General features: G+C 54.2%; 1 protein-coding gene and 1 long non-coding RNA gene across 14 annotated transcripts; both read left to right on the forward strand.

The window, feature by feature from the left end:
* The first annotated feature begins 200 nt into the window (after positions 1-200).
* Positions 201-11448, forward strand: LOC128576004 (uncharacterized). Its single transcript, XR_008377216.1, has 3 exons — positions 201-340; positions 10932-11300; positions 11347-11448. It is a non-coding gene; the product is annotated as an uncharacterized LOC128576004 (long non-coding RNA).
* On the forward strand, positions 11446-26800 carry DGKQ (diacylglycerol kinase theta). 13 transcript variants are annotated; one of them, XM_053577857.1, is made up of 27 exons: positions 11446-12882; positions 15045-15148; positions 15477-15576; positions 15778-15886; positions 17751-17850; positions 18064-18149; positions 18234-18362; positions 18602-18755; positions 18836-18910; positions 18990-19090; positions 19162-19388; positions 19467-19557; positions 19669-19723; positions 19922-19983; positions 20344-20358; positions 20455-20494; positions 20895-20933; positions 21100-21215; positions 22945-23096; positions 23326-23474; positions 23617-23795; positions 23882-23932; positions 24161-24261; positions 24419-24565; positions 24662-24773; positions 24859-25011; positions 25305-26800. In XM_053577857.1, exons 1-27 carry the CDS (start codon positions 12290-12292, stop codon positions 25404-25406), a joined length of 3342 nt encoding a protein of 1113 aa, XP_053433832.1. In that variant the 5' UTR covers positions 11446-12289; the 3' UTR covers positions 25407-26800. The 13 variants fall into 13 exon arrangements, with proteins under 13 accessions (XP_053433832.1, XP_053433830.1, XP_053433833.1 ...); XM_053577855.1 differs by having other exon boundaries at positions 20344-20494; XM_053577858.1 differs by lacking the exon at positions 20344-20358.
* The last annotated feature ends 1 nt before the right edge of the window (position 26801 follows it).

Genomic DNA, 26801 nt, shown 5'->3' on the forward strand with positions numbered 1-26801 from the left:
CTGGACCTGCCCGGCCCACCCAGTCGGTGCGAGCCTCAATGCTTCGCGAGCAGCTGGTTCCGCATCCGGGTCACAGTCTGAGCGCGCCTCCACGTGATCGCCGCTGCCGGGCGGGACCTAGGCAGGACCTCCGAGCCGCCAGGGAAGGGCGCCGGGCTGGGGGCGGGGCCGGGCGGGAAGGCTTCTCCAAGGTCTTCTCCGCCCCTGGTGAGTGTTGATGTCTCACCGCAGAGCGATCAGTAGGACTGGGTGACTAAATTCCAGGAAAGCTCTCCGAGGAATGCTCTGTCCTGGCGTGGGATGTGCATGGAGCACCCTGTCTTGTTAAAGCTCCAAGCAGGTGAGGTCCAAGCCGGTAACTGCTCCAGGGCGGGCCGGACCACAGGAGGAGGGTCAGAAGTCTGCTGGCAGGGTCCTGAGGTGCTGGGGGCGCGGGCTCAGTCAGGCTCAGGTGCCCGTGGAAGCGGAGCTCTAGGCACGGTGGGTGGGTTGGGTGAGGCCTGCAGAGAGAGCGCAGGATCTAGCGTGGCCCCAGGTTCGGCGGGAGTCGCGTGTCCGACGACTCTGAGAACGTGGATCCCACCAACTGCCGACTGAAAACATTTTTTTAAAAAACCAAAACAATGGGTTAGCTCACTGGCTCACACCTGTCATCCTAGCACTCTGGGAGACTGAAGTGGGAGGATCATTTGAGCTCAGAAATTGGAGACCAGCCTGAGCAAGAGTGAGACTCCATCTCTATGAAAAAAAAAAAAAACAGAGAAACTGGGGCGGCACCTGTGTCTCAAGGAGTAGGGTGCCGGCCTCATATACCGGGGATGGCGGGTTCGGCCCCAGCCAAAGAAAAAAACTGCAGAAAAAAAAAAAAAGAAAGAAAGAAAAGAAAAAACAAAAATCAGGGCATGGTGCACACCTGTAGTCCCAACTACTCTGGAGGCTGAAGCAGGAGGATCACTTGAACCCAGGAAGCAGAGGCTGCAGAGAGCTGTGATTGTGCCGCTTCACTCCAGCCTGGGCAACAGAGCTAGGCCCCATCTCCAACAAAACAACAAATGATACAACAGTAAAAATAATACATATCTCAATATAATACAACTATTGTATGTAATTTACATTTTCATTGGATATTGTAAGTAATCTAGGGATGATTTAAAGCAGTGGTTCTCAACCTTCCTACTGCTGCAATGTATTTTCGTTGTTAAAAAGGGGTCATGACCCACAGGTTGAGAACCACTGATTTAAACTATATTGAGGGTGTGTGCAGGTAATAATGCAAATATTATGTCATTTTATATTTGGGACTAGAGCTGTTTGTGAATTTGGGTGACCTTGAAGGTCCTAGAATGAAACTCAAAGAATACCATGAGACAACTGTAGTCCAATATACATATGTGACTGCAAGCCAACACTGTAGAAAGTAATGATGAAAGTAACTATCTAATGAGAAAAGAAACTGAAATACTGGACTATAACAGCCCATAAATTGTGAGGATAGTTATCAAAGTTACAGTGATTTTGGTCTTTTTTTATTTGAGGGGAAAGGATTAAGATATTGTTTAACATTAGGTCTTCTTACATGGAAATTGCAAAGTAAAAACATCATGATTATTCATTTAAATGAGAAGTAGAGTATATAAATTTAAACCAGCAGGAACGGGAAAATGTAGTACAAATAATTAATGGAAAAAAATCAATAAAAAATTAAGATAAGAAAGGGAGGGAAAGCCAAGAAAAAGAAAATGACAGTACAGAAATTTCTCTTTCTGGAAACAGTGGGCTCTCACACAGTTCAAGCACTCCAGAGAAAACAACTGAAGCAGTGGATAAATCATCTTAAAAACAAACCCTAAAAGGCCAGGCACAGTGGCTCACGCCTATAATCCTAGCACTCTGGGAGCCCAAGGCCAGTAGATTGCTTGAGCTCACTACTTGAAGACCAGCCTGAGCAATAGTGAGACCCTGTCTTACTAAAAATAGAAAAACTGAGGCAAGAAGATCACTTGAGCCCAAGAGTTTGAGGTTGCTGTGAGCTATGATGACAACATAGCACTCTGCCTGGGGCGACAGCTTGAGACTTTGAAAAAAAAAAAAAAAAAAAAGTTGGCCCAGTGGCTCATGCCTGTAAATCCTAGCACTCTGGGAGACCTAGGCGGTGGATTGCCTGAGTTCACAGGTTGGAGACCAGCCTAAGCCAGAGCGTGACCCTGTCTCTAAAAATAGCCTGGTGTTGTGGCAACTATTGTAGTCCCAGCTACTTGGGAGGCAGAAGTCTGCAGCACCAGAGGTGCAAAGGCAGCAAAGATGTTAGGGCAGAGATTGGAGAGAGGTTTCCCAGCGTGGTGAGGCAGCTCCCTCAGTGCCCCTGTCCCCAGCATAGTCACTGCCCTTCTCCTAGTTTTCCTCTTAAACATCTTGATTTTTTTCTATTAAAACCTGGCTTCCAGGCTCGGCTCCTGTAGCTCCGAGGTTAGAGCACCTGCCACATGCACCAGGGCTGGCAGGTTCCAGCCCAGCCTGGGCCTGGTAAACAACAATGACAACTACAACAACAAAAAAAAAAATAGCGGGGTATTGTGGTAGGCGCCTGTAGTCCCAGCTACTTTGGAGGCTGAGGCAAGAGAGTTGCTTAAGTCCAAGAGTTTGAGGTTGCTGTGAGCTGTGACACCACAGCACTCTACCCAGGGCCACATAGTGAGACTCTGTATCCAAAAAAAAAACCTGGCTTCCATCTCAGCGGGTAAAAACTTTCTTTTATGTCTATCCTTTGTATTGACAGTTTCTTTTTCTTTTTTTATTTACTTTTTTCTTTTTCTTTCTTTCTTTTTTTTAATTTTATTTCTTTTTTTGAGGCAAAGTCTCACTCAATTGCCCAGGCTGGAGTGCTGTTGTGGCATCATAGCTCACTGTAGGATTATAGGATTACAGGTGTGAGGCACCATGCCTGGCCCATTTTCATATTTTCTATATATTTTTTTCTTTCATAAATTTTATATAGGGGCAGCGCCTGTGGTTCAGTGGGTAGTGCTGGCCCCATACACCAAGGGTGGCGGGTTCAAACCTGGCCCCAGCCAAACTGCAACAAAAAAGTAGCCGGGGGTTGTGGCAGGCGCCTGTAGTCCCAGCTGCTCCAGAGGCTGAAGCAAGAGAATCACCCTGAGCCCAGGAGCTGGAGGTTGCTGTGAGCTGTGTGACGCCATGGCACTCTACTGAGGGTGATAAAGTGAGACTCTATCTCTATAAAAAAAAAAACAGTTATATAAAGAAAAACCTGGAAAATTCACCTTTTTTCTCATAGCAACTTCCAGCTCCGGGGCTCAGGGCGATTCTCTTGCCTCAGCCTCCTGAGCAGCTGGGACTACAGGTGCCTGCCACAACGCCTGGCTATTTTTTTGTTGCAATTTGGCTGGGGCTGGGTTTGAACCTGCCACCCTCCATATTTGGGGCTGGTGCCCTTCCCACTGAGCCACAGGCGTCTCCCAGCTTTTTTTTTTTTTTTTTTTTTTTTTGAGACAGAGTCTCTCACTTTGTTGCCCAGGAAGAGTGCCATGGTGTCACAGCTTACAGTAACCTCAAACTCCTGGGCTCAAGTGATCTTCTTGCCTCAGCCTCCTAAGTAGCTGGGACTACAGGGACCCACCACAATGCCTGGCTATTTGTTTTTGGGGTTTTTTTAGAGATGGGGTCTTGCTGATTGCTATTCTCGAACTTGTGAGCTCAGGCAATCCACCCACCTTGGCCTCCCAGTGTGCTAAGATTACAGGTGTGAGCCACCATGCCTGATTTTTTTTGTTGTTGTTTAATAGACAGGGTCATGAGAATATTTCAGATTGTATATGAAACCAGCACATTGTACCCTTTGATTGCACTAATATACACAGCTATGATTTAATAATAAAAAAAATAAGAGACAAGGTCTTCTCACTTTGTGCCCTGGGCAGTGCCATGGCATTAGCCTAGCTCACAGCAACCTCAAATTCCTAGATTCAAGTGATCCTCCTAAGTGACTGAGACTACAGGCACCTGCCACATTACCCAGCTAATTTTTTTGTTTTTTTTTAGGAATGAGGTCTTACTTCTTTCCCAGGCTGGTCTCAAACTCCTGGGCTCAAGTGATCCTCCCACCTTGCCCTCCCAAAGTGCTGGGATTAAGAATGTGAGCCACCATACTGGGCTACTTCTGTATTCTTGATGTGCTGGCACTGGGGCCTTTACCCAGGCCAGGCTGCTCCTCCCACAGCTAGCTAAATCTTAGAGGCAGCAAAACAGCCCCTCTTTTAGATATAAACCAACTAATCTACAGCCCACTATCTCCTTTGTCTAACTCCCATGCATTCTAAATTACCCCAGGGTGAGAGAGGGACAATTAGGGACTGCCTCTAAAGCCAGGGTTGAGGGAAATTGTTTCAGTCCTACACTTAGGAGTTTCTACCCTGCCTCATCCTAAGAAAGGCTCTGGGTCATGTTCCTTCCCTCCCACTCCACACTGGGGCTTCACCTGCAGCCCTGCATGGTGTGGGGGTGTGGTGCGCATGCCCCCTTCTCTTGGGAAATGTAAATGATAAATTGTCTAAAGGCAGTGTGTCCATGTCTGTCTCCTTCCCATGACTGATTAAAACTAATCTCAGGACAAGTTTCAGAATCATGGGTTGCCAATAATGGCTTCAAATGTGAAGGAAGGGGCAGGTGCTTCGCCTCCACAGAGGGAATGTGCCTTCCAACTCCTCAGCACATGAACAGGGCTTGTGTGATCCTAGACCGAGAATACAAAGGTAGCTAGCATAGTGCCGGCACAGATGGACAAAGGACCATGGAGACACAGCTGGGCCACAAAAGAGATGGATTCCAGGGAGTCTTGGCCTGGTCACACAGTTGTGTAAAATTCATCAAGCTAAGACACTAACTGAGAGGGTGCCTACAGTAATGGGTAGGCACTGGAGAAGCAGCTGGCACTGTGGGGCCTGGCCAAGGGGAAGCCCAGCTGTGGGAATGTCAGCTGGGATTAGCAGAGTCTGTTCATGTCCTTCCCAGCCACTTCCTCACATCTGGGGCAGAGAGTAGCTTCCAGCAAGTTCCACGCCTGGCAACTCATGAAGGGGACTGAGTCACAGGAAATGCTGACATCAACGCGATAACACAGAACCCTCCCTCAGACTTGTGGGGCAGAAGCATGAGCTAGTGAAGCTCATCACAAAAGGCTTTTTTAGTTTTCTTATTTTTTAAATTATTATTATCATTATTGTTTGAAACAGAATCTCACTGTCACCCTGGGGTAGAGTGCTGTGGAGTCAACCCAGCTCACAGCAACCTCAGGCCTCAAGGGATTCTCCTACCTCAGTCTCCCAAGTAGCTGGGACTACAGGTGCCTACTATAATGCCTGGCTAGTTTTTCTATTTTTAGTACAGACAGGGTCTTGCTCTTGCTCAAGCTAAGGTATTGAACTCCTGAGCTCAAGGGATCTTCCTGCCTTGGCCTCCCAGAGTGCTGGGATTATAAGAGTGAGCCACTGTCTCCATCTCCCACAGAAGGCATTTTAGATAAGTCCCCTCAGAGGAAAAATGCAAGACCCTGAAGCCTCCAGTTTATAGAGGAAAGAAAATTGACACTGTTTGCTCCAAATATGGTAACAGTTTTAACACCATTTGTGATGTAACCAGTAATGAGTTGTCAAGCACAAACTTGTAAAATAGGTCATACTATTTTATTTTATTTTATTCATTTGGCGGGTTGGGGAGGGAGACAGAGTCTCAAGCTATTGCCCTGGGTAGAGTGCTGTGGCATCATAGCTCACAGCAACCTTTACCTCTTGGACTCAAGTGATCCTCTTGCCTCAGTTTTTCTATTTTAGTAGAGATGGGGTCTCGCTTTTGCTCAGGTTGGTCTTGAACTTGTGAGCTCAAGCAATCCATCTTCCTCAGCCTCCAGAGTGCTAGGATTACAAGCGTGAGCTACTGAGCCCAACCTTGTTTTTTATTTTAAATCAGCTTTTCTAGAAAGACTAAATTATCTTTTTCTTTGGAAAATTATATTGCAAAATTGTAATCAGAGACAATGGAAAATATAGATGAAAGAATATGGTGTATAGCAGGCCATTATGACAAAAATTATGGCTCTTTCTGGATTTTGTGACCTTTGTGCTGTTAGTCAATTTTTTTTTATTGTTTTTTTTTTTTTTTTTTTTTTTGAGACAGAATCTTACTTTGTTGCCCCCAGGTAAAGTATCATGGGGTCACGGCTCACAGCAACCTCAAACTCTTCGGCTCAAGTGATTCTCTTGTCTCAACCTCCCAAGTAGCTGGGATTACTGGTGCCTGCCACAAAGCCCAGCTATTTTTTTTTTTTTTTTGAGACAGAGCCTCAAGCTGTCACCTTGGGTAGAGTGCTATGGCATCACAGCTCACAGCAACCTCCAACTCCTGGACTCAAGCAATTCTCCTGCCTCCACCTCCCAAGTAGCTGGGATTACAGGTGCCCACCACAATGCCCGGCTATTTTTTGGTTGCAGCCGTTGTTGTTTGGAGGGCCCGGGCTGGATTCAAACCCGCCAGCTCAGGTGTATGTGGCTGGCGCCTTAGCTGCTTGAGCCACAGGCGCCGAGCCAAAGCCCGGCTATTTTTATTTATTTATTTTTTTTTTTTTGTAGAGACAGAGTCTCATTGTACCACCCTCGGTAGAGTGCCCTGGCGTCACATGGCTCACAGCAACCTCCAGCTCTTGGGCTTACGTGATTCTCTTGCCTCAGCCTCCCGAGCAGCTGGGACTACAGGCGCCCGCCACAACGCCCGGCTATATTTTTATTTTTTTTTAAGAGATGGGACCTGTGAGCTCAGGCAGTTCACCTGCCTCAGCCTCCCAGAGTGCTAGGATTATAGGCATTCACCCCCATGCCTGGCAGTAGTCAGTGTTTTTAAATGTTTAATTTGTTATGATTTCTTCTCTCATTCTGAATAAATACTATCTAATTTTATAATAATTATTTTGCATTTTTCTTGAAGAGAGCTGGCCACCTGCTTTATGGCTGAGGTGCCCCAGAGCCCTGTGAGGAGTGGACCATGCAACAAACCAGGACCCCACCCCCAAAATTCCTGAGTGGCTCAGAGGTGTCAGTATGGAAGGTAAACAAGCCTCTCTGTTTGGACAGGGGTGACAGCTAAAATGCCAGAAGCCATCTCTGAAGGGTGCTGCTGCTGCTGCCCCACATCCTGCATTTGCAAATTAACTCACTTGCTAAATTTGTTTGTAATCTCAAAATCAACATTCCCAGTGCCTCCACAAGTCATTCGTGAACATGCTCAGGCAGAGGCGGCTCTGAGCTACTGACATGCCCTGCTGGGCTGGAGCAAGGCCAAGCTCTGCTTTCTCCCTCCTCTTCTCCTGTAAACAAGCGTGCTTTTTGTGGTCTTCTCAGTGCCACATAGTTTGCATCTCTGTGCTTCTTTTGGTGGTTTTGCTGTCTGCAATGGCCCCATCCCAATGCTGGATTGCTGTCCAGTTCCCCAGGTACAAGTGGTTGTGATGAGCCTGGGAGAAAACATGCATAGGTGATGCAGGCATGAGTGGTAGTGCTGCTAGTTGTGAGCTCAATGTTGATAAATCAATAATATTTATATAAGTGTGTGCATGTAAATATATGTTGAATAAGGTGTCCTTAAACAGAAACACAGAAAACAAGATTATGTATTGATCATGTGCCAGAAATGTGAGCAGAGCCTGGCAGGAACCCGGTTGGTAATCCCCTAAAGCAATGGTCCAGGGCAGTATCACAGTGAACATGGGCTGTCATTCTGTATATAGCAAAGCTACCTTGAATAATGAGTGTCAACTATAATTGACAAAAGAATCACATTCAGAATACATAAAAAAATTCCCACAAATCAATAAGAACAAGAAATTAGATAGAAAAATGGTTAAGACATTTAAAGAGACTCACAAGAACTGTCTCATGCCTATAATCCTAGCACTCTGTGAGGCACTCTGTTGGGTCACCTGAGCTTAGGAGTTGGAGAACAGCCTGAGCAAGAGCAAGACCCCATCTCTACTTGAAAATAGAAAAAATAGCTGGGGATTCTGGTGTTACGCCTATAGTCCCAGCCAGAACAAGATCCTCTTGGGCTGAGACAAGAGGATACTTGAACCCAAGAGTTTGAGGTTGCTGTGAGCTATGACACCATGGCATTCTACCCTAGGGCAACTAAGACTCTGTCTCAATTAAAAAAAAAACAAAACCGCAAATGGCAGACAAATGTGTGACCAGCTGTAAGCCTCCCTTTCTATCAGATGAGTCAAAACCACACTGAGATATCTCTGCATCCCTCCAAGAACGGCTGAAATTGTGAGACTGTTGGTGTCCAGCGTTTGCAAAAATGTGCAGTGGAAGGAAGTTTCCTACATTTCACTTCTTTTCTTTTCTTTCTCTCTTTTTTTCTTTTTTTTTTTTTGAGACATAGTCTCAAAAAATGTAGAATGTTGTGGTATCATAAACCTTACAGCAACCTCAAACTCCTGGAATCAAGCGATCCTCATGCCTCAGCCTTCTGAAGTTTCCTACATTTCTGATGGGAGTATAAATTTTTATTTTTGTGTAGATTTTTGAAAAAAAAAATGTTTGAGATTATCTTCTAAAGGTGAACAAAGCACGTCCTGTGACACAGTGGTTTACTCCACCAGACCTGTGGATATATGTGCATGTGGTGTCCAAACACAAGGACAAGAATATTTAGGAAGCATTATTTACAATAGCCAAAATCTGGCAGTAAATTCCCAAAATCTGGCAGTAAATTCCCCATTAGCAATAGGGTAAATAGGCCAGGTACAGTGATTCACACATGTAATCCCAGTACTCTGGGAGGCTGAGGTGGGAAGATCACCTGTGTTTAGGAGTTCACAACCAGCCTGGACAACACAACAAGACCCTAGCTCTAAAAAAAAAAAGAAAGAAAGAAAAATCAGCCAGGTGTGTCAGGTACCTGTAGTCCCAGCTACTTGGGAGGCTGAGGGAGGAGGATTGCTTGAGCTAAGGAGTTTGAGGCTGCAGTGAGCTGTGATGATGCCATCGCACTCCAGCCTGGGAGAGACTCTGTCTCAAAACAAAACAAACAAAAAGCCCCAATAGCATAAATAAACTATAGTATGTACCTATAACAAAATAGCAGCAATGGGTGTGCAGTTCGATTTGCAGCAGCAGTGGAAGAGACTGGTCCTTAGAGCTCAAAACAAAAGGTCAAGCGAGAGAAGGCAGTGACTAAGTGCTGCAGACTCTGCCCTCACCTGTGCCACTCAGCACAGGCTAGAACAGTCCATGTGCCTGGGAGTTTCTGAGGGTTGTCATGACAAAGTGCCCCAGAATGGGTGGCTTAAGCAGTAGTAATTCATCATCTTGAAGTTCTGGACACTGGAAGTCTGAGGCCAAGGTGTGGCCAGGGCTGGTCCCTCCTGAGGCTATGAGGGAAACTGTCCCAGGCTTTGCCAGCTCCTGGATTTGGAGAAGCCTCGCCCAGGCCTCTGCCTTCATCTCCACACTTGCTCTCCCTGTGCACATCCGGGTCCAAATCCCCCCCCACCTTTTTTTTTTTTTTTTGCAGGTTTTGGCCGGGGCTGGGTTTGAACCCACCACCTCTGGCATATGGGGCCGGCACCCTACTCCTTTGAGCCACAGGTGCTGCCCCCAAATTTCCCCTTTTTATGAGAATACCATTATAGTGAATTAAGGCCCACCATAAAGATCTCATTTTAACTTGATCACTTCTATAAAGACCCTATCTCCTGGCTCGGTGCCCATAGCTTAGCAGCTAGGGCACTAGCCACATACACCAGAGCTGGCGGGTTCGAACCCAGCCTGAGCCTGCCAAACAACAATGACAATTACAACAACAACAAAACAAATAGCTGGGCATTGTAGCGGGCGCCTGTAGTCCCTGCTACTTGGGAGGCTGAGGCAAGAAAATCGCATAAGCCCAAGAGCTGGAGGTTGCTGTGAGCCGTGTGACGTCATGGCACTCTACCGGAGGATGGTACAGTGAGACTCTTGTCTATCCAAAAAACAAACAAAAAAAAACATCTCCAAATAAAGTCACATTCTGAGGTGCAGCGGCTAGGACTGCAACATATGACATAATGTTTTGGGGGACACAATTTTACCAGAGTGGTTTGACCTCAGCATGGTGGCTAGCATCTTCTTAGGGTAGCAGAGAGGGAAGAGAGCACTCCCCAGAACCTGACCATGCCTACACCTGGTCTCTGCCTTCCCATCCTCCAGATACATTCACCTTGTTCCAGCCACTCAACCTGAGCTGGCCAAGACAGTGTGGGACTGACCCAGGAGCCAAAATCCAGCCAGGCCTCCAAGGGAGAAGCTGCTAATAGTTTTGAAGGTTTGTGGGAGGGTTTGATGGAAGTATCGTTCACTTGCTAGGTCAGAAAGCATAGTAAAGTTCTGGCAGAAACAGTCAGGTGTGGGTTTCTGTTTTTTTTTTTTTTTGTTTGAGACAGAGCCTCAAGCTGTCGCCCTGGGTAGAGTGCTGTGGAATCACAGCTCACAGCAACCTCCAACTCCTGGGCTCAAGCGACTCTCGCAGTGCCTCTGCCTCCCAAGTAGCTGGGTCTATAGGTGCCTTCCACAACACCCAGCTATTTTTTGGTTGCAGCCGTCATTGTTGTTTGGCGGGCCCAGGCTAGATTCGAACTCGCCAGCTTAGGTGTATGTGGCTGGTGCCTTAGCTGCTTGAGCCACAGGCACCGAGCCTGGGGTTCTGTTTTTTAAGATGTTTTTGATGCTCTTCATTTCATTTTCTCCTGAATGGAGAAAAGAATGTTCTTTTTTTTTGGCCGGGGCTGGGTTTGAACCCACCACCTCCGGCATATGGGACCGGCGCCCTACCCCTTGAGCCACAGGCGCCGCCCGAAAAGAATGTTCTTAAATACTATTTTTCCTCAGAACTTGGCTGCAGTCTGCAACATGTGGAGTGGGCTTCCTAAAGCAGCAGGGCCCTTGACCCTGGGGCCAGGAGGTAGGTGGGGCCTGGGGTGATGCTCTCACAGCTAACCTGTGATCTGATCCAGGGCAGGTGCAGGGCAGGGCCTGACTGAGGAGGTGAAAGAAGGGGTGGGGACCAGGCTGTCTGGCTGAATGTTCCCATGAAGGGGCAACACACATTGAACTGCCTGGGGATGGGCCTAGGATTCCCATGGGTCTGTGAACACCTGTTCCAGGGCCTTGGCCCTGGTGAGTTCCCTGCCTGGATGCTTTTTGGTGCCACAGGTCAGCTCTTCCTGCTCACTCAGCCATCCATCTTCCAGCTTCTGTGTTTCGAAGCCCGCTGTGGATGACTCCATCCACAGCCGGCTTGGAGACATAGTCATCTCAATCTCAGCCTGGTTTATTCCTTAGTTTGCTGTTGATCAGAGCCCTGACCTGGAGGGCAGAGAGGCGCCCTTGCCAGTGACCGCAGCCCAGAGCCCCGCCCACAACGCTACTCTTCCCAGGTCTTCCCCTGGGATCAGAGGGCATGTGTCCCTCCGCTTCGGAAGGCTCTAGCACACCGTTGGGCATTTCCTCCCAGCTCTGTGGTCATCAGCCCTCCCCTGGCGGTGCCCTACCTGTTGTCCTCTGCCTCCCCCACCGTGCTCCGCTGCCTGAGCCTTGCCTCGGGATGCGGGTCTGCCTCCAGAACCCCTGAAGGCCCGCAGGGACCACGTGGTTCGCCTAGGAAGCCCTTTGGCTGAGGCTGCCCAGTGTGGCCACGTGGACTCCAGTCCACGGTTAGGTCACTCGAAGCGTTGCCAGCCGTGGTGGCAGGGTGACCTCGTGGACGCGGCCCCTGTTTCCAGCACCACCCGGAGAAGATATAAAGCTATTTGTGCTGGGCGGTCCCTCCAGACAGCCCCGCGGCATCCCGAGGGGCCGCTATGGCCAGGTCCAGGAGAGCTGGGGGCGGGTCGGGGCGGGGGAAGGGTCTTTGAGGAGGTCGTGTGAGGGTCGCGACAAATAGTTCCGGACCTCCCTGCTGGCGGGCAACCACAATCGCATCAACTGTCCGCGGCCGACCTGCCCTGGGGACCGTGACCGCTCTTGCCGGGACGTGCCCGCAGCTAAGTTCCACGAGCTGAGACTCCGCAGACCAAGCCGCCCACGCGCCGCGCCGGGTCCGCACGAACTCTGCCTCCTGGGGACGCCCCAGCCACAGGGACGCGTATCTCTGGGTGTCTCTGCGCAACCATGAGCTGTGCGCGAGATCGCGACCCGCGTGGGAGGCGGCCCTCTGCGCAGCCGCGAGCCTGGGCGCCGCAGGGCAAATGCCTCGGGTTTGGTGTCCGGAGGCCCAGTCGGGGAAATGTGGGCCGGCTGCAGCCTGGGCGGTCAGGGGCAGAGTCCACGCAAACCACACCAGGCCCGCCCGGGTGGGCCAGCCGTTCGAACCTTGCCTTGGCGCACCCAGCCTCTCCCCACCGCCCCGCCTTTTCCTTTGCCCCGCCCTCGGCTCCACCCCGTGGCTACGCCTGCGCAGTGGGGCGGGGGCAATAGGCATCCTGGCGGTCCAGGCAGAGCAGCCGCGGTGCCGGTCGCCTCCAGTTCGCTGCTGCCTCCAGCGCGCTCGCCCGGGCTCGGGCGGCTCCGGCTGGGATGGCGGCGGCGGCCGAGCCCGGAGCCCGCCCCTGGCTGGGCGGCAGCGCCCCGCGGCCCAGAAGCCCGGTTTGCAGCCCAGTACTGGGCAGCGAAGGCCGCGCGCGCCCGGTTTTGGGGCCGGGGCCGGAGCGGGCGGGCGTCAGACCCCCGGGTCCCGCGGCCTTGCAGGGCCACAGCTTCCGGAAGGTGACGCTCACCAAGCCCACCTTCTGCCATCTCTGCTCGGACTTCATCTGGGGGCTGGCCGGCTTCCTGTGCGACGGTGAGCGCCCGGCCGGAGCCCTCCCGAGGAGGGGCGGGCTCAGCCCAGGACGCGCGCCACCGCGCGCGCCGGGGTCCGGTTCCCTGACTCCCACCCTAACCCGTGATCCGGGTTCTTCCACCTCGGAGTGCGCCCCTCACCCTGAGCACCACTCTGCCGGCGGCGGCCTCCCCAGTACAGGCCTCCCTCCCGCTGGCACTGAGAGGGTGCAGCTCTTTCAGAGGTGGGGGCTTGTGTCCCATGCAGGGCTGCGGTTGGAATTCGGGGGCTGTATGCGGCAAGGTGTGCTGGGGACAGTTGCGGTGGCTGAAGCCAGCTGACCTCTCCTGGCCGCTAGAGCAGCAGTTGTGGCCACGCAGGACTGGCCTGGGGCCTGGCCCTGGTTTCCCAGGTGCGGCACCTCAGCTGCTTAGGAGACAGGGCTGGGGTGAAGCCCCCTACCCTTCTAGCTCCCTGGTGCTTCCAGGGTTGGCGCTTTTCTTTTCTTTTCTTTTCTTTTTTTTTGACAGAGTCTCACTTTGTCACCCTTGGTAGAGTGCTGTTGAGTCATAGCTCAACAGCAACCTCAAACTCTTGGGCTAAAGCAGTTGTCTTGCCTCAGCCTCCCTAGTAGCTGGGACTACAGGCACCTGCCACAACGACTGGCTGGTTTGTTTGTTTGTTTTTGTTTTTAGCAGGCCTGGGCCAGGTTTGAATCCACCAGCCCTGGAGCCTGTGGCCAGCGCCCTAACTGAGCTACAGATGCCCCCTGGGGCTGGCTCTTTTCTGGTCCTCTGTCCTGTAAGCAGGCGGGCCCTGGAGACCAGATAATAGCTTCTGTGGAGGGAGGCTGGGACAGGGTCAGGTGTTTGTGTAGATCGTAAGGATGCTGGACACCAACTGTCCTGGCCTGTGGTAGGAAGTAGGGGAGTGCTAAAGAGGCAGGCCTTTGCTCTGGGGACAGCCAGGGCCTGCAGAGGAGGCTGGGCCTCTCACACAAAAGGAATGTTTCTGCTGTGGACATGACACAGTCCCTCTGACACCCAGGGCTGCATGAGGTGGCCTGTCCCACTGGCATGATGTGATCTGGGGTTTCTCGGTGGGATCATAGACCTTGCATTGCCTTGCATGCCCCCCAGGAGTGCCAGGGGGTCCCCTGAGGCAGAGGATGTACAGGTGAAGCCTGAATCAGCTTCAGCTCTGAGGCTAGACCAGTATTTATCAACCTTTTTTTTAATCTCACAGCACGCTTAAACCTATAGTTAAACTTCCATGGCATACTTAAATTATGTTGATCAATAAGGGAGTTAAAAAAAAAAAAAAGAATAGGGCGGCTCCTGTGGCTCAGTGAGTAGGGCGCCGGCCCCATATGCCGAGGGTGGCGGGTTCAAACCCAGCCCCGGCCAAACTGCAACAAAAAAATAGCCGGGTGTTGTGGCGGGCGCCTGTAGTCCCAGCTACTCAGGAGGCTGAGGCAGGAGAATCGCTTGGGCCCAGGAGTTGGAGGTTGCTGTGAGCTGTGTGACGCCATGGCACTCTACCCAAGGGCGGTACAGTGAGACTCTGTCTCTACAAAAAAAAAAAAAAAAGAATATCCTTACTATCCTTTGAACTTCTTTCAAAAAAAATTAATGATCTTTAAAATTTTTTTATGCACACCAGTTGAAAATCACTGGGATACGGGCACCTGGAGTCCCAGCTACTCGGGAGGCTGAGGCAAGAGAATCGCTTAAGCCCAGGAGTTGGAGGTTGCTGTGAGCTGTGTGAGGCTACAGCACTCTACCGAGGGCCATAAAGTGAGACTCTGTCTCTACAAAAAAAGAAAAAAAGAAAGAAAGAAAGAAAGAAAATCACTGGGATAAACCATTGGATTTCACACACAGGGTGAAAGGTATAGAAGATAGTCTGAGGCTAGGCTCCAGGTCCCCTTCATAGGTGTGACCTGCAGGTGGGGCTCTGGAGCCCTGAGCATCCTCCTGGGACAAAGCAGCTCACTGAATGAGGCTGGCAGGATGCCTGGGAAGGCCCTGGCAGGGCTGTGGGCTGAGGGGGAGGCTGGGCAGTGTCCCCTGTGGTTGCTGTCCCTGCAGCTCTCGTCCTGTCTCCCTATTTCTCCTTGAACCAGCCTTCTGGAAATTGTCTCTAGAGCAGCCCGTGAAGAACTTCTGTGTGCCCTCTTCTAGGGACTGGGGTGTTTGGGGCCACAGCAGGGAGGGGTGTGCACTGAAACTGAGGGCCTTCTGGAAGAGCTGCCTGTCCCCAGAACAGACTGCCTCGAGGCTCTGTGGTCAGTCTTCACCCATGGCTGTCTTGATGGGTGTGTCCTGCCCACTCCCAGCCACTGCAGCCTCAACCTTCCTGTCATCCCTACCTTGTGGGGTCCAGATCCCTCCCCAACTCTGTGTCTGTCTCCCAGCTGAGTGGCTACGGGAAGCTGGAGTTGGGTGTGTAGTTTGCTGCCCTCTTGGCCCTCCTGAGCGCTGCCCTGGGCCCCTTGCACACAGCAAATGCACAGTGCTCCTTGCCATGGGGGGCCCTGGGCTGTCTACCTCCTGCTATCTGGAGCCCTCACTTGGCTGGCTTGCCCGCCTGCCTTCAGTGGCTTTGGGTTTCAGGTGCAGCGTACAGCTGTTTGGGTGGAGTGAGGGAAGAGTGCCCCTGGGGGAGCTGGTCTCCTACAGAGATGCAGGAGCTTGCAAGGCCCCTGCCCTTCTGGTGAGCCCCAAGACTGCAGAGACAGAAGGACAGCTTAGCCTGTGTAAGAGGGGCAGTGCTGCAGTCAGAACAGTCACGGCCACCCAGGCCACGGTTTCTCAGATGAGGGAGGGGAACTTGGAGGAGCACAGTGCATGGGGCTGCCTAATGGGTTGGCGGGAATTGGCTTAGTGGTCCTACTGACCTTCTTGGGTGGGACAGGGCCCACTTACGGACTCCTATTCCCATAGTCTGCAACTTCATGTCCCATGAGAAGTGTCTGAAGCATGTGAAGACCCCATGTACCAGTGTTGCACCCAGCCTGGTCCGGGTGAGTATGGGGTGGGGGTGCCACATCTGCTGAGAGGGTGGGGGCTGTTGGCCCTGAGGGGCAGAGGCACTGAAACCCGGGCTGTCTTCCTGCTGTCAGGCTTTCATTATGCAGTTAAAACAGAAGGGTTGGAAAACTGCTCAGGATTAAAAGGAATCAGCTGTTCATGCACCTAGTGCTATGGATGGGCCTCCAGGGGGCTGTGCTGAGAAAAGCTGATCCCAAAGGGCACACACTGAGCAACATAAAATGTTCTGGAAATATAACTGGATAAGGAAGTGGCTGTGGCTATGAAAGAGCAGTAGAGGGAAGGATGGAGTTTTCTGCGTCTTCACTGCCTGTGAGCACCGTGGCTATGACGCTACTTTTGCATGATGCTACTTGGGGGAACTGAGCCAAGGGTGTGAAAGAGCTCCATCATTTCTTACAGGTGAAGTGAGCTTACATGGATCTCCAGAGAGCAAGTTAGAACAGACAGTAAACTTTGGAGTCTTGGCCACCAACCTCCCTCTTCAGGGCTCTGGTCTGGGCAAGGAGGTGACTGGCCCAGGTTCCTGCAGGGCGCAGGGCACTTCCCTTCCCTGTGAGGTTGGTGAAGGCAGTGGCATGTAGGGAGGGCTTGCAGTGTGGGGCCTGTTGTGTGGGCCATGGTTCTTCTTCAGCCCTCAGCCTTGTCCACTGCAGACGCCTACATTCCTTGATGTGCTGTGTCCAGGGTGCAGTGTGGTTGGTGATGGCTGTGAGTAGACAGTGAGGGCAAGGCCCACAGGTGCACCTTCTGCTATACAGGTGCTCTGGCTGTGGCATTTCCCACTGTCATTTGATGCCAGGTTTGGGAGCAACTTGATTACCAGGCTGAGTGCAGAAAAGCCTGGGGACATTGGCTCCTGGTGGCAGCCAGCATCCTTGGGATGCCATGTCAGCCTGGGTGGTCCCTTCTGTGGACATCTGAGGCTGCAGTTTTCTAAAGTTGATTTTAATGATTTATTTTGTATATTTTACTAAATTAAAAAATAGGAATATGTCTCTCAAATATATGCATGATGGAAAATTTAAAAATACATTTACTTAACAAAATAACTGTCACCCAGCATTCTGACAAGTCCCCAGTTACCATTCTGGTATTTTTTCTGTTGTACATATTTTGAGTTGGGGGGGTAAAGATAGAGTCAGGAATGAAGAAAACTTGAGCCCTTTTGCTGTCTTTTCTCATGATCAGGAAGAACCCCACCACACACACATACTCATTATAGCCTGAGGGGTCCTGGTGGTGCATTGAGAGCCTTTAGAATTGAGGAGACAACATGCAGTGGAGATGGCAGGTGCCCCCCCACCCCAAGCCCCAAGACAGGACTAGAAAGAAGTCACAGAGCCCTCTCCTCCTCAGTTTTTTTTTTTTTTTAGAGACAGAGTCTCACTTTATCACCCTTGGTAGAGTGCTGTGACATCACAGCTCACAGCAACCTCCAACTTCTGGGTTTAGGTGATTCTTTTGCCTCAGCCTCCCCAGTAGCTGGGACTACAGGTGCCTGCCACAATGCCCGGCTATTTTTTTTGTTGCAGTTTGGCCGGGGTTGGGTTTGAACCCACCACCATCGGTATATGGGGCCGGCGCCCCTCTCCTCAGTTTTTGATTGTCCTGTCTGGCTTCCCATAGCCTGGGCTGTGGCTGTGGCTGTGGCTGTGGCTGCTGCTGGGGCCTCCTAGACCAGTCCTGGGCAGTCTCCAGCAGAGGCCTGAGTGGCAGGATGGTCCAGGTGCAGAGGGAGGGAGTGTTGGCATGGACAGTCTATTGTTGGCCCTCATGGAGTGTTTAGGTGGGTGTGTGGGCCAGTGGGGTAAAGCTGCCCTCTGTTCCTGCCAGGTCCCTGTGGCTCACTGCTTCGGCTCCCGGGGTGTCTACAAGCGCAAGTTCTGTGCTGTCTGTCGCAAGGGCCTGGAGGCGCCTGCACTCCGCTGTGAAGGTACCCTTTGGAGCCCCCCTGCCTCCCCCACCTTACCCAGGGTCCTGGTCTCTGCTGCCCTGGGCAGCCCATAACCTCTTCCAACTCACAGCTTATTAGGGTTAGGGCTGGCCCGGGGGCTGGGGCTGGGGGCAGGGACCAGTGGAACAAAAAGGCCAAAGGGTATCGGGGGCCACAGTGGGCAAGAGGCCCCTAACCCTACCTTCTCCCCAGTGTGTGAGCTGTACCTTCACCCCGACTGTGTGCCCTTCGCCTGCAGTGACTGCCGCCAGTGTCACCAGGATGGACACCAGGATCATGTGAGTATGCGGGTGTCAGGAGCGCTAAGCGCCAGCCTGGGGGTGCAGCCACTGGCCCAGCTGCTGACTATCCCCCCTTCCCAGGACGTGCATCATCACCACCACTGGCGGGAGGGGAACCTGTCTTCTGGAGCGCGCTGTGAGGTCTGTAGGAAGATGTGCAGCTCCTCAGAGGTGCTGGCTGGCCTGCGCTGCGAGTGGTGTGGGGTCCAGGTGGGCTCCAGGTGGAAGGTGGGGTGGTGGGAGGGGACAGGAGTGGTGAGGAGTACAGGTGCGGGGGCAGGAGAGGTTAGCTAGTCCCTTGGAGGAGGATGGGCAGGGAGAAGGGTCTCTGTCCTGCTCAGGCATGGGACATGCCCCCAGCCCCAGTGCATCATCAGGGCAGGGTGAAGAGCTGTTAGCCCTGTCTCTGTGTGGGTGCTCCACCTGGGCTCAAGCCTGTGTACTCCTAGGCCCACTCGGTCTGCTCCACGGTACTTGCTCCTGAGTGCACCTTCGGGCGCCTGCGCTCCCTGGTCCTGCCCCCCACGTGTGTGCGCCTGCTATCCCGCAACTTCAGCAAGATGCATTGCTTCCGCATCACCGAGATGATGGCCCCAGAGCTCGGTGAGGCACAGGGACCTTGGGCGAGCCTTGTGCTGTGGGCTGGCACTGTGTGAGTGAGGAGTGCGTGTGCCCATCTGCAGGTGACGGGGATGGTGGTGCAGATGGAGGTGCTGCTGCAGTCCCAGGCAGAGAGACGTTGGTACCTCCAGAGTCCAGTAAGTGGCCCCTGCCCCGACCCCCACCCACCCTTGCCCTGTCTCCAACCCTGGGTTTCACACACGTTTCTCCGCCCAGGCAAGCAGACATTGAAGATCTTTGATGGTGATGATGCGGTGAGGCGAAACCAGTTCCGAGTCATCACTATCTCCCGCCTGGCCCCCAGCAAGGAGGTGCTGGTAAGGGAGGCCCTGAGTTAGGGTAGGAGCTAGGGTACCACTGCAGCCTCCATACTGGCCACCCTCTGCAGGAGGCTGCGCTGCGGGCCTACTACATCCCTGAAGACCCTGATAGCCTGGAGCTACACCCGCTGCCCTCTCAGGCTGGTAATGCCCTGGCTTGGGCTAAGGCTGGAATCTTGGAGGAGGAGGAGGGCGTGAGAGGCCCAGGGTCCTGCGAGGCTGCGCCCGAGGCCTGGGTCATCCGTGCTCTGCCTCAGGCCCAGGAAGTCCTGAAGATCTATCCTGGCTGGCTCAAGTGAGACTGGATGGGCCTGGGTCTGCCAGGTGGTTGGGGTTGTGCAGGAGGCTGGTGCCTGACTCCTGGTGCCCACAGGGTAGGTATGGCCTACGTATCCCTGTGTGTGACCCCGCAGAGCACAGCGAGGAAGGTGGTGCTGGAGGCCCTGCCGCTGCTTGGCCGCCAGGTGTGTACCCTGGGCCCACCTGTGCTGGGCAGACAGGGCCACTGCTCAGTACGCCTGGTGTGGCAGCCCGTCACCTGCCCGGGCCTGACGGCCTGCCTTCTGTGCCCACAGGCTGAGGGTCCTGAGAGCTTCCATCTGGTGGAGGTGCTCATGGGCAGCCGGCAGGGTGAGTGGGCGGCCTGGACCTGCTGTCTCAGGGCTCCTTCAGGGTGGCTCCCAGGACTTCGAAGGCAGACCCTGCCCTTCTGACAATTCTACCCTGTGTTCACACGTGTCTTGGGGACACAGGGCTGGGGGTGGGGCAGCCATCTACAGCGCTGGGCCAGGAGCCCAGCACTGACGGGCTATGCCCTGGCCCTTGCAGTCCAGCGGACAGTGCTGGCAGACGAAGAGCTCCTGCTCAACCGGCTTTGGGACATCCGGCAGGTCAGTGGATATGGATGCGGCCCCAAGCAGCTGTTGGCCCATAGCCATGACCTCTACCCCCCCCGCCCCCCCCCCAAAAGCAGTGTCTCCCCCAGGGATAGAGTTTGCCCTGGCTGGACAGCTAACTCTCCTGGCCAACAAGTCACCTGTTCCAGCAGGGTGGGCTGTTGAGCCACAGACCTCCCTGAGTTTCTTGCAAGGAATAGATGAGCTCATCCACAAGAAGGAAGCCTCCTGGCCTTCCTCTTTTCATCTTGGCTCTGGGGAATCTTCCCAGTGACTACTTTTGTGGATGAGGTGGTAGAGGGCCTGGTGCTGGAGAAGCTGTCCCTACCCACCCAGCACCCGCCTCCCCCCCAGACCTCCTTGCGGCAGGTGAGCCAGACGCGGTTCTACGTGGCAGACAACAGGGCTCCGGCCCCTCGAATCTCCCTGTTCGTTGGTGGCCTGCCTCCTGGCTTGTCTCCCCAGGAGTACAGTGACCTGCTGCATGAAGCCATGGCCACCAAAGGTGTGACTGCTGCGGCTGGCCAGGGGCTGCTGGTGGGGGATAGGGTGCTGACGGCAAGCAGTGGGGACCACAGTGCTGAGGCTCTTGGCTCACCACACACCATCTGGGTGTTGTCCTCACCTCCAGGCCTATCCTCTGAAGGGCTGTTGAGTCTAATACCCTCTATGGCCTTTTCCTATAGGCCTGGCCTCTGTCTCTCCCCCTGTGTGGGACCCTGTGCCTTCCGGGGGTAGGGAATCCTGTGGTGGGGTGTGTGAAGTTGCCCCAGAACCAAGTGGACAGGGAGGCTGGCGCAGGGTGTGGGGTGAGGTCAGACCCCAGAGGGAGGAGGCCAGACTCCAGGCCTCAGCACTGTGTGCCCTTCACCATGTGCTACCCTGACTGCAGCCTGCCTTTGCAGCCGCCGTGGTGTCCGTGAGTCACGTCTACTCCGCCCAAGGTGAGTGGGCACTGAGCGGTGTGGTCACATGTGACCAAAGGTTATTCCTGCAGTTAGGTGGAAAAGCTCTGCCTTCTTGAACCTGACCTTTGCCTCGGGGAACTGTGTGCTGGGGAGGTGTCTCGGCTGTGCACAGGCCCCACCTGAGACTTGGGCCTTGCCATAGGTGCAGTAGTGCTGGATGTTGCCTGCTTCGCAGAGGCTGAGCGGCTGTACATGCTGGTCAGGGACACAGCTGTGCAGGGCCGGGCACTGACCGCACTGGTGCTCCCAGATGTGCTGGTGAGTGAGTGCTTCCTGGGCCAGCTTTTCAAACACACCAGGGGGCTGTCTGGAGAAAAGCCCAGGTCTTCAGACGTGCAGTTCCCACAACCAGATGCACACTGTGGCCTGGCGTTGTTCCCTTGGGCTCCTTGGGCCAGTCAGTGCTGCCATGTTCATACCTCAGGACAGCCCAGGAAGGACATTGCTGCTCATTGTACTTCAGGGGGCCAATGGCCAGAGAGTTAGCACTTGTCTTGGCACCCAGTAGGTAAAGTCTGCCCCTCAGTTCTGCCAGCTGTCTCTTGAACTCTGAGGCCCTACTTAGTTGGGACAACCACAGGATACAGCTCCCAGCACCATTCTCTTTGTAAATGCAGCTGCTGAGGTACAGAGTGTGGCCATGAGCTGGGAGGGTGGAAGATGGGGAGCACTGTGCTAGGAGTGTCCAGCTCTTTGGGGCCACTGGGGCTGCCTCACTAAGGACCATGTGTAATCGTCCCACCAGCCCCCTCCTCAGGCATAGCATTGCCCCTAGGAGGACTTGTGGCCCCTGCCCCCTGCCTAGAGCCCCTTACCCTAATTCTGGCAGTAGGTAGAGCACCCTGACATAGGACACTGCCTTTAAGGCCTGGTAGTACCTGGGAGGGGTGTGCAGCAGCAGGGTGGAAGGTACCACCTGTGGGCAAAATGTAGTTTAGAGCAGTCGGGACTGGAGCCTGGAATCCCTGCACCCAGTATTCCCAGAGGAGCCTCTGTGGTCCTAAGTCTCCACCCCGACACAGTCCCACCAGTGCAAGGGTCTGCAATTGCTTTGCTCTACTCAATCCTGACCTTTGATCTCTGGGTCCTGACCCCAGTCCAAGTCAAGCAGAATTAGTGCAGAATGAGTGTGGTGGTCTGTGACTATGGTAGGTGAAGCCTTCCAGCTCTTTGCATCCGGCCCTTCACACCTGGCCTGCCCAGGTCAGGACAGGGTGGCCATCAGCCCCGCTCCCAGCACTGTATGCTCCATAGGCAGAGCTGGATGTGGGGCCAACATACACTTTCTCTCTCCTGTCAGCTGCCTGCCCTGGGGTGAGTGGGTAAGTGGTGACCACAGGGGGCTCTGCCTGCCCAGTGGGTCACGTGGCCTGAGTGTGTCTTTGCCCCAAACCACGGCCCAGCCCTGTGCCGCACCCACCCTATGTCCCCACTGGCCTGTCTGTCCATCACCCAGCCCATCCCTAGGCTACTGTGTCTAGAACCCTGGGTGCTGTTTCCTGCAGTCATGTGTAGGAAGTTGGGCTCTATCTTTTGGCTTTGGGGAGACATGTGGCCATCTATGGACTGAGCAGCTTTTCCTGGTTGCTATGTAGATGGGTGGGAGCCTAGGAGCTGCTGTCCTTTAAAGGGGTGCACCAGGGACCCTTCAAGGGGCAGGCCTTGGTCTGGCTGCCTGGTGGGCAGGACCCCAGGTGGGCTTCCAGCCTGGGTTATGCTGCGAGGGCCAGATGGGGGACGTGGTCTGTTCCCATGTGGCACAGCAGGGAAGGCCAGGTTTTTGTGATTGGAATGCCCCAGCTGGTCTCAGTGCTGCCCCGCCAGCTGCCAGTGAGGCCTTGGGTGTGAGGTGCAGCCATGCCTTCCCCAGGAGGGGCTGGGCCCAGGCTGGGTAGGCTCAGGGCCAGGGGCCAGACACTGGCCAGCGCTCCCAGTGGGGGGATGCCCGATTGTGGGTCTCTGTTCTCACCCAGCCCTTGTCTGTCAGCACTCAGAGCTGCCCTCAGACAGCTGCCCTCTCCTTGTGTTCGTGAATCCCAAGAGTGGAGGCCTCAAGGGTCGGGACCTGCTCTGTAGCTTCCGGAAGCTGCTGAACCCTCACCAGGTTTTTGAGCTGACCAGCGTGGGTCCTCTTCCTGGGTGAGTTTTGCATCCTGGGCAGTGCCCACTGTGGTTCTGCACTGAGTGGCAAACCACAACCGCTGTGGGGGCTGCTGCACCCTCCTTGGCCCTTCCTTGGTACTGAAACTCCTGTGAGATTCTGCCTGAGTCCCCCAAAAGCTGGAGCCATGCATTTGAAAAGGAAGTAGCCAGGGGTGACGGGCATGTGGTGGCTGGTGAGGGACACTCCCTATCTCCCTCCTGCCAGGTTCCACCTGTTCTCCCAGGTGCCCTGCTTCCGAGTGCTGGTATGTGGTGGGGACGGCACCGTGGGCTGGGTGCTGGCTGCCCTGGAAGAAACACGGCACCATTTGGCCTGCCCAGAACCTTCTGTGGCCATCTTGCCACTGGGTACAGGTGTGCTGAGCCACTGAACTGAGGGTTGGGCTTCACGGTTTCTCCTTTCTTGCACCAAGTCCCACCTGAGACCTGGGGTGGTATCTTTGCCCTGTGGGTGGGGCTGGATGTGGAGATGTGCTGTGTCTTGCTTGCATCCCAGGAAACGACCTAGGGCGGGTCCTCCGTTGGGGGGCTGGCTACAGTGGGGAGGACCCCTTCTCAGTGCTGGTGTCCGTGGATGAGGCTGACACTGTGCTCATGGACCGCTGGACCATCTTGCTGGATGCTCACCAGGATGGCAATGCAGAGAATGGTGTAACAGACGCAGAGCCCCCCAAGGTACCACGGTGGCATGGGGTGGGTTGGGCACCCATTAGGCTCTTGTGTGTGACTGCTGTGTGTCTAGGTGCTTGTCCTCCTCCTAGCCACCTGCTGCAGGGGCCAGCACCATCCTCTTTGTAAATGCAGCTGCTGAGGTACAGAGTGTGGCCATGAGCTGGGAGGGTGGGGGGCGGGGGACACTGTGCTAGGAGTGCCCAGCTTTTGGGGGCCATGCTCAGGGCTGCTGACCCCAGATGCAACTTTGGCCCATGCTACTTGGGCCCATGGGAGTTGGCGATGGGGTGAGGAGGCTGGATCCACCTTGGGAGAGCTTAGGAGTGCCTGGTGGGCTGCAGATCCTGGGAGATAACGCCTGTCCCCAGATTGTACAGATGAGCAACTACTGTGGCATTGGCATCGATGCAGAGCTGAGCCTGGACTTCCACCAGGCCCGGAATGAGGAGCCTGGCAAGTTCACAAGCAGGTACCTGAGTGCCAGGAATAGCCATCTGGGCAATGTGGGCCCGCCACATGGTGATCGCATACTTCCTGGGGATTTGCCAGCAGGGACAGGCTAGGAGGGGCCAGAGTGGGGGAATGCCTCATGCAGGTGATGGTGGAGTGGGACCTCCCCTCTGCAGGTTCCACAACAAGGGCGTGTATGTGCGCGTCGGACTGCAGAAGATCAGCCAGGCACGTGGCCTGCACAGGGAGATCCGGCTGCAGGTGGGGCAGCAGGAAGTGCCACTGCCCAGCATTGAGGGCCTCATTTTCATCAACATTCCCAGGTGTGGGCAGCAACTCCTGGGGTTCCTGGGGAGGTGCCATGGCCCTTGGCCCCTGGCAGCCCGTGCTTCACCTCAGTGCTTTCTCAACCATGCCAGCTGGGGCTCAGGGGCCGATCTGTGGGGCTCGGATAGCGACACAAGGTTCGAGAAGCCGCGCATGGACGATGGACTGCTGGAGGTGGTGGGCGTCACAGGTGTTGTCCACATGGTGAGCCAGCCAGCCAGCCATGGGGGTGGGGTGGCCCAGGTAGTGCTCATGGCTCTGCTGAGTGTGGCTCACCTCCCTGTGGCAGGGCCAGGTCCAGGGTGGGCTGCGCTCTGGAATCCGCATTGCCCAGGGCTCCTACTTCCGGGTCACGCTTCTCAAGGCCATCCCTGTGCAGGTGGATGGGGAGCCATGGGTTCAGGCCCCCGGGAACATGATTATCTCGGCTGCTGGCCCAAAGGTACAGCAGGTGGGGATGGGGATGGGCCATGGTTTCCCCTGGATGTGCCTGGGTCTTCCCTGAGCCCAGGAAGCCAAGAGGCCAGTGGGGCAGCTGCCGCTCGGTGGAAACAAGCCCCATGAGCCTCATGGGGGGAGAGGGCATGGTAGAGGGTGCCCAATGCTGGGGTGCCAGTCAGGGCTGCTCCCTGGTCCTTCCTCTTCAGGGCCTGGATCCCAGGGTTGGGGGCCTGGCAGCACACCTGGGTGTGACCTGCTATATTAGCCTGGCTCCTAACTCCTGCCTTGGGACAGGTCCACATGTTGCGGAAAGCCAAGCAGAAGCCCAGAAAGGCCGGGACCTCTAGGGAGGTCCAGGTGGATGCCACATCTGCCCCTGAGGGTGACCTCAAGTAGTGGTGGCTGAGGTGGCAGGGCCAGCAGGAGCATCTGCACCGCCATCCTCGTCAGTTCCTCTGGGCACAGCTCTGCACCTGAGTCGGTAGTGGCTGGCCAGTGATGGACTTGGCTATAGTATCTTCCTGGGGACCAGAATGTTTCCAGCCCTCTCTTCCATCTAGTGTCATGGAAACTGCTGGGTGGGTGGTAGCTGTTTCCCTTCCTGTTTGGGACCAGGTCATGTGACTGGTGGGGGGGGGCCTGGGCAGCTCTCTGCCCTGTTGCAGGACCTTCTAGGGGAAGGCACAATGGGGCCCCAGGCCACCTTTCCTCCTCCCCACCTCCCAGCACCAGCTGGACAATGCTTGTATAGGTTGTCCGGGTGAGTCTGACCTCATTTTGTGCTCCTCAGGCTGTGCCCCAGATAGGCCTTCACAGCCAAGACTCTGTGAGGCCCTGGGTGTGCCCTGCCTAATAGCTAGAGATGGTGCCAGCTGCTGTACTCTTTCTATCCCCTGCAGGAGGTGCAGGCTGTCCCCATATCACTGTCTGCCTGGAGGGAAGGCAGTGGCTCTGGTCTCTTGGCCTCACTGTAGGCCCTAGTGCAGGGGTTAGGGTGAGCCCTGCCGCCCTTTCCTGGGGCCCTGTGGTGGGGGAGGGAAGCCTCTGCTGACCAAGGCTGGGTAGGTTTGGTGCTGCCCACGCAGCAGGAGTGTGGACTGGACTCCGGGTATCCCCCTTGTAGCACTGGAGGGATCAGAGAACTTTATGGAAGTGTGTAGCCCCTGATGCTGTGGGGTAGAGGGGCCCACTGGGACCCCTGACCCACTTTAACACCTTCCTACCACCTGCCAACAGTCAGCCTCCCATGTTAGTACACTCTTCTGATAGTGCTGCTGGCCAGGGTACACTTGGGGGCACATGGTGACTGGTTGCCCTGCTAGAGTAAGACAGCTGCATGTATACTCTCTGCCCAAGGGTTTGGGGGCACTTTTCACACCTCTGACCCCAGGAGTCTGACCACATCAAACCAAGGCTCCCCATTTACTTGTGGGCACATCTGGCCTGATCCTATCCCAAGTTCAGCTTTCACCTCAGGAGGGCCTGTTCTGGCCTCCTGGAGGCCTTGCTGCTACCCCCACCCCCACTTCTGCCAAAACAGCACAGATGAGTAATTGTGATGGCCCCTGTGCCTCAGCACACATATTCCTCATATCTGCCGTCACTTGATTGTCATCTTACAACCAGTCTGTAATGGTGTAGTTTCTGTATGTTGTTGAGGTGATTTGTCCTGTGTTTGCCCAGATAGGGTCTATGTCGATGGTGTAGGAACCTTTCCATGTGTCACTTATTGCTACCTGAATGCAGTAGTAAATTATGTTAAGGGACACAAATACAGTCTGGGAACTGCTG

Source organism: Nycticebus coucang, chromosome 23, assembly GCF_027406575.1.
Source record: "Nycticebus coucang isolate mNycCou1 chromosome 23, mNycCou1.pri, whole genome shotgun sequence".
Classification (NCBI taxonomy): domain Eukaryota; kingdom Metazoa; phylum Chordata; class Mammalia; order Primates; family Lorisidae; genus Nycticebus; species Nycticebus coucang.